Raw genomic sequence first — 12,533 nt, forward strand, 5'->3', positions numbered from 1 at the left:
TACATGAAAACCAATGTTTATTCTGTTAGTTAATTTTACAATTATACCATGTAAGTGACTAATATTCTCTATTGGATATGGTTCAAAATGTGCCCAATAATGGATTTCTTCCCAGACTGCTTATAAATTTAAGCATGAAAAAGCTAAATTTCATTTGGCAAGGAGAAATAAATGTGGATTTAGCTTTCTACTAATAAGAGGCATCCATTTACTAGTATTGGCAAACATGTTTTACAATTAATTTCTAAACAAATTTTCAAGATTAAAATTATAATTGAAAAGTTTCAATGGTATCTATTGTGAGCCAAAATTGGAAATGAAAATAATGAAACTTTTGCTTATAAGGAGTAAATGTATGACAAACTGAAAGTCTTGCTGGTTGAAGAATTGGCTTTGATTTTTTTTCTACACAATGAGTAACTACTACCAGCTTGTAAGTTAATAGTATAAATAACTACTATCTATGTCTTATTTACTACTAACCCAGTAGAAGAGGACAAATGTTTGTGGAGCTGGGAAAACTTGGGATACTTATACACAAGTGTATATCAGACTCTTACAATTAAATCCTTGTTTTTATGCTTTTGTTCGCCATGAATTTTTGGAGCACCTACTATATATGTACTTGGCTAGGATCTGGAAATAAGATAGCAATAAATTAATTCTAGTGGGAAAGACAGATAAATAAGAATAATGATGAATATCTAATCATAAATTGAGGGGAAGGAATAGGATTTTATACAGTATATTACAAAGGTATCTGAATTGGTGGCAGGGAAGACTTATCAGAGGAAATGATACTTGAACTGGGTTCTGAAAGAGGAGTAAAAGTTTATTAGGTGAAAAAGGTTGACGTGTAAAAGGAGAACAAGCATTCCATGCAAAGGGAACAACAACGGCATGATGTGATCAAAAAATCCAGTGGCTGGGATACAGAGAAGTAGGGAGTGATACAAGATGAATCTGAAGATGATGGCATAAAGTAGACCAAAAGAAAGCCTTGTAGGCCATGTGAGGGGTTCAGGTTTTCCATAAAAGTGAAAGACAATTAGTGGATTTACATTGGAGAGTAACACAATCAGATTTGTGTTAAAAAGATCACTCTATCATCAATGTCAGGAGCAGAGAATAATGCAAAAGCAGTTAGTACAAGAGGAGATATATGGTGATGGCTTGGATAAAGGTAGTGGCTGTGTACAAATTCAAATTCATATTCAGGATTCAAGTCAGTAGGGCTTTGGTGAAAAGTGGGTATGGACCATTTGCTTTGACGTGGATGGAACTGGAGGGTATTATGCTGAGTGAAATAAGTCAATCAGAGAAGGACAAACATTATATGGTCTCATCCATTTGGGGAATATAAACAATAGTGAAAGGGAATAAAGGGGGAAGGAGAAAAAATGATTGGGAAATATCAGAAAGGGAGACAGAACATGAGAGACTCCTAACTCTGGGAAACAAACTAGGGGTGGTGGAAGGGGAGGTGGGGGTGACTGGGTGATGGGCACTGAGGGGGGCACTTGATGGGATGAGCACTGGGTGTTATTCTATATGTTGGCAAATTGAACACCAATAAAAAGAAATTAAAAAAAAAGTGGGTGTGGAGTTGAAGGGGAAAGGACATCAAGACTAACGGCCAGGTAGATGGATGGTGGTGCCATTTGTTGAAAAAGGTGACACCAAGAAGGCCAGGTCTGAGGAAAAATCAGAGGAGGCTTAGATATGTTGAAATTCATTTGAGAAGTGGAGATAGCCAATGGGAACTGGCTAGATGGTTTGGGGCTTAGAGAGAAACCCAAGCCTAAGAGTGCAAAAGAGAAAGAATAAAGATGAGGCAGCGAGGACTACTTTGGAAAGGAATTACAGATAAAAAGAAAAAATAGTTGAAAATTGAGACAAACATGACATAGTGAAAATGTTTTATAATGCTAATACTAGGAAAATCAATGGTTTTATGAATATTAGAAACTGTAAAAACTGAAGTTTAGTGAACAAATGGTGTTGAGTCAAATAAAAGAGCAGAATCAAAACTCCTGCTCCTTGGAACTAATCCCTGTCTTTTGAGAAGGCATAGTTGAGATCTGGGTGGGGAAGTGTCATGTGTGAAACAAAAGCTGGATAAACCTTTGTGGTAGGGTGGGATGAAGGAAGCACAGGGAGCTTAGGAACCTTTCCCCTTATTAAGAAAACCACAATAAGTGAGTTACCCTCAGAAGGCCCTACTAAAAGAAACCAGGTTCCATCTTGAAACTGACATATGAGCATGTGCAAGGCCAGTAAGTTTCACTATAAAAGGACATTTAAGTAAACTCATGCTGGAGTAAAATCATATATTAATTTTAATGGTATTATGAGTATTCAAATAGAGACATCCTTTACTTTATACAAAAGCAAATTTATACTTGCACTTTAGTAATAAGGAATGCAAATCACAAATAAGTTATGATTTTACTAGAACAGCAAACATTTTTTTTTAAAAAAGGAAAACAAAAATGTAAGTTGATCTAAGTCTGTAGTTCCTAGGCATAAATAGCTACCTCAAGTCTTCAGAATGGCTAATTTTTTTTTGTATTCCATCTAAAATTTCCCTTAGTCTGCTTAAAACTCTAGCCTTAAGAATCAAATAATTATACAGATTTTTTTATACAACGTGAGGTGGTATTTAGTCTTTGTTTTATGTCATGCGTTCCTTAGAATTTGAAAAACAAAGTCCTACACACACACTGCTCCCACTTTTTTGACGGGTAAGACACAAGTGATTCAACTCCATCTTGGCTTTAGCAGTTTCACTTCTTCCTCTATTATGAATGTGAAATATTATTGAAAAAAGGATAGGTGACATTAACTAGAGAGCAAAATATATGGATTTGTATAAGAAGTGGAAAGAACTCCAAAATAATCCTTTTACATTCGATAGCTGTAAGATAGAGGAATTCTTGTCTAGAATCCATGTCTAAGATTTCATATCAAAGGGCTCCTTGTTGGTTCTAGTACTTATTATTTTTTCTTTCAGATATTCCTAAGGGTAAAACTACTTACTCTTAAACTGGTCCAGTGAAAAAAGAAATTCTCTAGAAAATTCTAGACTATGTCAAAATCTGTCTCCATGTTCTCTCCACAGTAGGTAAATACATTAAAGCTTGAGGAAATAAAACTGCTAGAATACAGTTTTTCTTAGATCTTCCCCAATTTTGAGGATAATGTCGGGAACCAGTTTTAGGATATTTACTGAGAATGAAGGTGTTTGGGGATCAATCAATAAATTTATGCAAGATACAGATAAGGTATGTTGTTCAAATATTTGGGGATATGAGGTCCAGAAGACTAGATTCAGCAACTACCAGGATGTTTGATTGTTTTTTTCCCTTGCAAAAAATATTCAGGTGCCTGTGCTTGGCATTTAGATTACTTCAGTGTCGAGACAAGGTCTAACAATGATAAAATAAGATATTAACATGTCATAATTTAATAGAAACAATCTTGAATTTACATGCCATTTAAAATATCCTATTTCAAAAGGCAGTTTTCTGGATATTTACTCTTGGTTAACAGTCACGAGGAAGAACATTCTGCACATATTTAACAAGGGTAGTAAGACTGCATCAAAAATATTTCTTGAATATTGTGAACGAAGGAGCCACAGAAAACTCAGCATGAAAAGCAATATCCTGGAGTTCCACTCCACTAGAATCCCATCTACATTCTCAGCAGCAAGCAGGAGACTCAGAAAAATGCTGACTTTAATTACAAACTTTATTTGTCAATACAATTCACAGTTTATACATGGTGCATTCCACCATATGGACTTTCAGAACAGTTATTGAAGAAATGGGTGTAGCTTTCTCTCTAAAAGAGCCTGACTTTCTAAAATTTTGGTTAGAATTTTTTAAGTTTATAAAAGTACCTTCAACAAGTTAAATGAATATTTACACATCTAGGTTAAATGTAAATTTCGGAAAATAAGCATCTATTTAGATGTTTGTTTTAAGATCCTCGGTTATTTTTTAAGATCCTAATTGGAATGCCTCTTATTCAGATATTTCCACCACCCTTGTTCCCAGAATAAAAGAAATGCTTTGCAATTGTATTTGGGGAAGTCATCTTTCTGCATTTGAAAAATTATATATACAATGTACAGCAGATCTAAGTATGAAAATAAAAGAGTAGCAATCTACTAGGTGCCTTTAATGAATTTCTTCTGAATCTTGGAAACATCCAAAGAGTTACAGGATATAAAATTCAACTAAAAAGGGTTATCAGCCTTTTCTATCTAAAAAAAAAAAAAAAAAACTCTCAAGATTTAAATTGTGCTAGAACAGCTTTTTCTCTAATGTCAAAAGACGAATTATGCCTGCAATCTGTATTTTTTCCATGTGCAATATCACAATGATCCCACTTTCAACTGCTCTCATGCTCAGTCACAGCTCCAGAGGGACACCCACACAAGGCAAGGCTGTACCCAACTCTGACTACAGCATCACCTTCCTGTCTGGCAAAAGTCACCTGGGGAGAGAAAATCAGATAAGCCTTCCCATCAAAAAAAGCAAATAGGTGCTGGCAGTATAACGTTTATTAGCAAATGGTCATTAACACAGTATCATGCTATCTTCTATTCCTCAGAAGGGCAATTCACAGCAATTGTCTTAAATCGCCTCCAAAAGATCCATGTTTAACAGCTTTCTTTTGTCAGATTATATATATAATATATATAATATTATATATAAAAATAACATATGCACATATGTTATTTTTTCTTCTGCTTCCACTTTCAAAATGTGTAGTTCTTAAAAAATGATAAATTCCAAATACTGCCAGGAAAGAAGGGACTGTTTGGAGCAGCCAATTTTACCAGGCTGGAAACCATTACGCTGTGTGTATGTACCACTGGTACCTGAGTCAAATAAATACTCAGAGGGACCATCTGCACACCTCATTTCTTTGCAGTGCCTTTAATGCTAGAATTTCTGAGTGTTGCTTCAATGTCCATCTAATTTGGCATCTATTCCTTCTTCGGGCATCATCACTTCAGTCAGTTTACACGCTGTTTCCAGCAAGGGATGGTATTCAAACGGGAGTGGTGGGATAAAGGGCTGCAGAGGTGAGCCTAGGGGTGGGGCAGGGGAGGAGAAACCACACATTAGCTAGAGAGGTTCCGTTTCTTCGTAAGATAAGGCACTGACAGAAAATTTCTTAGGTAAAAGGCTGCATAAGAATCTCTTGCCATTTACAAAAAGAAACGTTGTCATCCATAAATGGTCCGTATCTAGGCTCAGTTAGGTAGACCCTGAAAAGTTAAGGACTGATCCCTCGAAGCTACATTACTACCAGAGACACTTATAATTCATTCTGAGGCCTTATGGCACATTATGAAAAGAGGGAGGAAAACAGTCTGGGCACAAAAAGGCATCAGACATTGCTTGTGTTGTTCCACTTGTCAAAGAGAGTGGACCGCTCCACAAGCATCATCAGAAAGATGTGCTGGCTCAGAATTCCAAATTCGCCAGATGGCACATGGCCATGACGGGTGTTATCTATATTCTGTTCCCCCTTTGGAGCTCATGCACAATTTTTTTTTTTTAAAAAACGCTACCAGCAACAGTCATAAAGAGCATACAGAGGTCCTCACCTACGGCTAGGCCTAAGGTTCTTCAAAGAGAGGGTTATTTAATGTTCTCGATAACAGCAATCTCCTCGCCCGCACAGTGTGGCGTCAATCCGTTCAAATAGATGCTGTCCGTTTTCAGCAAGGGAGGCAGCACGTCCCTCTCGGTGGCGAGGTGGTTCACCGACAGGGTCCTCCGGCAGGGGGTCAGCTCTTGGTTGTGGCTGCCTGCGAGCTCGGCGGACAGCTTCCGCTTGATGGAGGTGGCCCGCTGGAACTTGTCGTAGATCTCCACGCTCAGGCGCCTCCGGGTCTCCTTGAACTCGGCCGTGACGTTGGCCGTCCACTCCGCCGCGTGGGCTCGGAACTCCCCCACCTGGAGCGCCACGCGGAGGAAACACAAAGGGACACCAACAGACAGTCAGCATTTGTGTGCTTGGTCTTCGAACCACCTCACTGGCCCGACCCAACGAGGCAAGACCGGAGCCTTTGAGATACGGGAGGCCCGGGAGCTGCTGTGCTCAGGCACGTGGTGCTGGGGCCGCACCCCCTCCCCCACCCCATTTCTGCAGCTAAGGCTCCCGAAATGAATCTGTGAACTTCAATCTCTCTAACCCAGACTGCAGCAGAGATACCACATGTGCTTGGGTGTTGGTTTTATTTGTTTTTATCTATCTATCTATCATCTATCTATCTATCTATCATCTATTTATTTTTGTGCACGATCCTGCCATCGAAACTTCTGTAGCTGTAAAATGGCAATATCTATCATCTATCTATCTATTATCTATCTATCTATCTATCATCTATCTATCTATCTATCTATCTATCTATCTATCTATCTATCATCTATTTATTTTTGTACATGATCCTGCCATCGAAACTTCTGTAGCTTTAAAATGGCAATATCTATCTATCTATCTATCTATCTATCTATCTATCTATCTATCATCTATCATTTATTTTTGTGCACTGATCCTGCCATCGAAACTTCTGCAGCTGTAAAATGACAACATCTATCTATCATCTATCTATCTATCTATCATCTATCTATCATCTATCTATCTATCTATCTATCTATCTTCTATCTATCATCTATCTATTTATTTTTGTACAAGGATCCTACCATCGAAAGTTCTGCAGCTGTGAAATGGCAATATCTAACTCGTTCAAATGTCTGGAGTTATTTTTTTTTTCCTCTGTAATTTTGAGAGGTATTGGAATGCAGTGAAGGCAGTGAGACCAGCAGGAGCAGCAAGCCTACAGTCCAGGAGCCTGGACTGTGAACCCAGGTGACCTACTTGGTTCTGGTAGCCAGGCCGTTCGCTCGGAGTGCAAACACAGGTCTGAGAGAGTGGAAGTGGTGTGTGCAAGAACTTTGTATCCAGCCCCACACTGGTTAGTTGGGAACTCTCTGTTTACCAAATAAGCAGGAGAGTATCTGTTTCTGCTTTCAGGGAAAGCAAAGGAATGGGAACTGGCAAGCCCACTTGGAGGCCCATTCAGAGGGTAAGTCCAACAAATAGTTTCTGAATGAATGTCTGTGGAATCAGTGAAGTTACTCAGCCTGTCCTGGCCACCACTTCCCCGGGGGTAGAAGAGGCACCCTTACAGGACACACCTTTTCCACATACTAACCATACTTTCTTCCTCCTCCACTTTGATTATCATTAATATTTTTACAAAAACAGCCTTATATTAAACATTGCTTTGCAAAGGGCTTTCCTCCCCCTTAACCAATTTTAGTCATTTTTTCCTGATTAGTGTCCATTATCCTACCTCATAATTTTATATCAGCTGATAAAAACAGGGGAAGGGGGATGACAGCCTCCAGTTCCAGCTCTATCACTCCCGTTCTGTGTGTCCACTGGCAAGCAATATTACTTTTTTTAAAGATTTATTTATTTATTCATGAGAGACAGAGAGGGAGGCAGAGATAGAGGCAGAGACATAGGCAGAGGGAGAAGCAGGCTCCCTGCGGGGAACCTGATGCAGGACTCGATCCCGGGTCTCCATGATCAGGCCCTGGGCTGAAGCAGATGCTCAACCTCTGAGCCACCCAGGCATCCTGCAATATTACCTTTTTTGAGCTTCAGATTCCTTTTCTATAAAACAAGAATAATAATCCATTTCACAAGAGAACAAGTGGTGTGTGTGTGTGTGTGTGTGTGTGTGTGTGTGTGTATTCTTAAAATATAAAGGATCACACCATGACTAATTATGACAATGACACTGGTGATAATAGAGCTTGCCAAGGGTACTTTGAGAGCTTAAAGGAGAATACCAGATATAGACTAAGTGATACAGAACTGAAAAAAATGGGACATTTCCCTCTGGAATATAACTCACAGGTTCTAGCATCCAGTGGCACCATGGTCTAAGGTCTCTTTGCAGGAATGCAGTGGATTACTTAGCTCTTGAGTTACATGGATCTTTAAAGTCATGAAGTGCTTTGGGCATGTTGAAGGCATACATAAAAGATAGAGCTGAACAGGGGCACCTGGGTGGCTCAGTTGCTTAAGTGTCTGCTTTTGGCTTGGGTTATGATCTCAGGGTCCTGGGATCAATCCCTGCCTCAGGCTCCTGGCTCAGCAGGGAGCCTGCTTATCCCTCTGCCCCTTCACCACATTCGTGGGCATGGGTGCTCTTTCTCTCAAATAAATAAAATCTTAAAAAGAAAAAAAAAGATACAGTTGAACAGTCTTCCTGGTCAGATACACTGGGTGATTTATTTCATCAAAGGAAGGCCAAAGCAAGAGAGTGTTTATGTTTACCTTCTACTCATTATTAGAACTGGAATAATATTTTTAAATATAATGATGCATTCAATGTAGAGCTCAATAAACATTTACTCATAATAAAAAGCACTCTCATTATTAACATAGGTCTGTCATGGGACTGTGTAAAATTCTGCATGTAACATATATTGTGTCTACTATGCTAGGTGTTGCTCTTTTTAAAAATGTTTTAACTTATTTAACCAACTCGAAGAGGATGACTCTATTATTTCCCCCATTTCACTGAGGCTAGAGAGGTTAAAAAACTTAAGACACACAGTAAATATGTGTTGAAACCAGAATTCAAATTTGGAGGTCAAACTCTACCCTATTATTTTGCCTTGCCAGTAAAATCTTATTGATTCTAAGGACTAAACATCTTTTGGAGATGCACAAGGCAAATTCACATTGTATGGAAATCCATCCTATAGCAGGTTATATTAGGATGCAGACTGCCATAATTTCCTAAAAGTACTGGGAGAATCAAAGTTTTTCCAATATCTGCACTAGGGCTGCTTATCTAAACCAACAGTGGTATCTGTTCCCTGTCTATTGTGCCCTGATCTTTCTACTATTCTTCATGATACTGGATTTAAGGAATGTCGCCACTCAAAACTCAAAGCTTGAAAATAAGGGAGGAAAAACAAGAGAAAAACAAAAGAGAGTCCCTCAAAAACCAAAGCAAGGCTATCAAAATAAAGAATGACTTATTCCTGGTCCTTTAAAAAAAATCTTGACCATTGTCCATAACAATATATTCATTATTGATCAAATAACAGTGTCCTAAAGTGGAGATCCCCTTCTGTTAATGAGGATAAAATTGTATATTCAAACTCTGAAGGTGCTTTTTTGTTTTCAATGAAATTAGAATGTCACATTTATATAAGCAAAACTTTCCTTGATTGAAATGTTAATGCTTGTGGAGTTCTGGAGAATTATAGCTAATCCTTATGCACTAAAACATTTTTGCTTCATTGGACTTTTATTTTAAAAAGAGAAATATTTCAATAACTTAATCAAATATCTTATCTCCCTAAGACTAAGCAATCTATACCACTTAGTAACAAAGTGGAGGGTTGAAAATGAGCAAAAATAGCTCCTAAAGGATCACAATCACTGTTCCTGCAGCTCATACACTTGACTCAGAGAAGAGGTCTTCCCCCCAGTTCCATGAATTCTTGACTTTTACACAGTGCCCATAGGCCATGTGATCTGATTGCTAAGGAAAGGAAGAAAATGGGAGTGCTAAAGTCACTCACCCCCTAAACTCGCAGGGAAACACTCTCATCCTTGTCACTAAATTCAGTGGACCATTCTCTGTCCCTGGGATGCTTGACCTTCACAAGCTGCAAAGAGTTTTGTTGGCTTCTCCCTCCCTCCCAATCAATCCTTGGTACTATCCAACTCAGCACCCTCTCAAGGTGTTGCTTTGCCACTCAGACTAATTCTTCTCAGTCATCTTGGGGGCTCACTTTCTCTTAACCCTTTCCTTGTCTAGCTCTTTTCCACAGGGTTCTATTATTCTCATTTTCTCTGGATGACCAAATCCTTCCAATGGTTTCAATTACCACCTACTTGCTGAATACCTCCAAATCCATATTTCTAGGTCTAATCTCCCTACTGAATTCTGTATCTGTATAAACTGGCTGCTTGGTGAACACCTTCATTTTAGATGACTTCCAGGCATCTCAAACCTAGCTTATCTCCAAATGAAATCATTTAACTCCTCAAACCTGTTATTACCTAATTTCTTATCACAGTGAACAGCACCATTAACCACTACGGTTCCTGAGCTGAACTTCTATATCATCCTCTGTTCTTCCTCTCATTCAATCTTTGATCAAATCAGCCCTGAGCCTTGCTAATTTACATCTTCTTTTCTCTCAATTCCTTTCACTCCTCTCCATTCCCATTGTCAAAACTGTGGTCTTGTCCTGAATTATTATTTCAGCAGCCTCCTAACTAGTCTTGACTTAAGTCCACCTCCATCCCAATGCATTATCCACCCAGTAGCCAGAGTGCCCTTTAATAAACACATATCGATCGGGCACTTTCCCTTGCATAAAACCATTCAATTGATTCCTGTTTCATTTTGGATAAAGTCCAAACTCTTTAAAGTGGCTCATATGTTCGGGGGTCTACCTATTTCAGCCTCAGTTCTAACCATGATTCTTCCAAAGTCTAAAAAAACAATAATAAAAAAATGAAAACAAAAACCACATTTATTTTCCTGAACATCCCACTCATTTTTTTTTTTTTTGCCTTTATTCACTCATTGTTCATTATTTGCTCTGTTTGGAATACTGTTCTCCACTCCTTCTCTAGTGCCTACTGCATGTCCTACCCATCCTAAACTAGACCTCTTCATGAAGCCATTCCCTGGCCCCCAGACTACATCAGGGTCATTACAGCAGTCCGTGCTTTCTTAGCATTATTGTCATCACAATGCATTACAACTACTAGTTTAATTACTCTCCTGGCTTCATGGCAAGATAGACAGGATAAGTCTGCTATATCCTATTCAGCTTTCCCAGAACTTAGAAGAGTGTCCATAGTTGGGATTCAGTATTTGCTGGACAAATGAATGAATGGCAGACAAATCAATCATGTTTTGGAAACATTTTCCAATAAGAAGAGTGTGCCTCTTGGTTAACTCTGAGGGGAGGATCCTGTCCCTTTCAGGAGAGAGAGGCAACTGGGTCTATTTATAGTAGAAATTCAAAGTATGTTTCCTCAAATTTTAAGTTTAGTCTTTGTAAAATCTCCTGATCATTCTAAAAAGTCTGTGATGCTACTAATGTCTCATCCTCAATGTGAAGAAAATCATGTCCATTGTAAGGATCATTTAAAGCAGATTGCCTTCTCCCTGCCAGCCCCCCAACCTTTGTCATCATTCTCACCATTTTGCATGAAAAAAACCTGACTAGGCCACCCCAGAATCTAGGCTTCACCATCCTTATGGAATGTAACCTTTAAAGTTAAAGAAGGGTTAATGCTTTTGCTTTAAAATAATCACCAATACCTTTGTTAGCAACTATGAACACTTACTAAACATCTAATAGCTTTCCAAGGTAGCAAAGTTTCATGATTACAGAGGTCCAGTATTTGTCTCCTTGGTAGTGGTTCCAAGCTCTATAGTTCAGGTTCTCCAAAGCATCTCAAACAATACCAAGAAGGCCTCCTTGGAATAGTAGCAACACAATGTAAAACCAATTACTTGCCATATTTCAACTCTTTTAGGGCAATTTTCCTAAATCACACAAGGTTGATAAGATGGCCTAAGAAAGATAGAAGTTCACTAATATAGAAACTTGCAATTTATGAAGTTTGTAGGAAGCTCATTTGTAACTGTAAGGAGTATTTATCAACCCCACTGACTCTAATCAACCAACAACATGGCAGATTTGAGGGTAAAGATTACTGGCCAACTTCTTATCATGCTCACTCTTTCCTTCCACTAACTCCATACTGCAGCATCGGGGACAATGCTTTGAATAGAGTGACTGAATAAAGTTTAGTTTCCCCAGCCAAGGTGGTAAATTTAATGACAGAGACTATCCATCCTATTTATTTCTTCTCATAAAAGTACCCCAACATGGTAATTTGAACCAACTAGATGCCTGCATACTTTCTAACTGATGACTGGTGAGAAATCTGTGACTGTTGACTGACACAGCTCTCTGCCTGTATACAAACAGTCTCAGATACTCTCATATAAAGCTATTTGCATAAGTTCAGTATCAGTGTGTATTGGTACACCCTGAAGAGAAAGCAATTTTATAACTCAATTTTACTAATCACTGAAATGTTCAGAGCCTTTGACAAAAGCCAATTAATTCATAGAAATTTATTCTGGGCAAGAATTTTCACCAAAGGAAAAAATATGCATGAAGATATTCTCTGAACCATATTTTTAAAGTTTTAAAATTAAGTAATCTTGACACCCAGCATGGGGCTCCAACTCATGACCTTAAGATCAAGAGTTACATGCTCTTCCGACTGAGCCTTCCCAGTGTCCCTGAACCATATATTTAATAGCATAATATTGAGATTAATAAAGGTCATTTAAAAAGTCAGTGTTTATGAGAATCCTCAGGTATAGAAACTATTTTCTCCTACTATGATGTGTTAAATAAAGTGATAAAGAAAATAAA

The 12,533-nt window shown here is 38.4% G+C and overlaps 1 protein-coding gene across 12 annotated transcripts in view; it reads right to left on the reverse strand.

Moving 5' to 3' along the window:
* Positions 1–3,735: 3,735 nt before the first annotated feature.
* KCNK2 (potassium two pore domain channel subfamily K member 2) overlaps positions 3,736–12,533 on the reverse strand; it is a 199,432-nt gene continuing 190,634 nt past the window's right edge. For 10 of the 12 annotated variants that reach the window (XM_077902113.1, XM_077902110.1, XM_077902116.1 and 7 more), the window contains one exon: positions 3,736–5,978. In XM_077902113.1, the coding sequence (XP_077758239.1) occupies positions 5,661–5,978 (318 nt within the window). In that variant the 3' untranslated portion in view covers positions 3,736–5,660. The remainder of the gene's footprint in view (positions 5,979–12,533) is intronic. The other 2 variants (XM_077902109.1, XM_077902107.1) reach the window with 2 other exon arrangements.

The sequence above is a fragment of the Canis aureus genome, chromosome 6 (assembly GCF_053574225.1).
Source record: "Canis aureus isolate CA01 chromosome 6, VMU_Caureus_v.1.0, whole genome shotgun sequence".
Taxonomy (NCBI): Eukaryota; Metazoa; Chordata; class Mammalia; order Carnivora; family Canidae; genus Canis; species Canis aureus.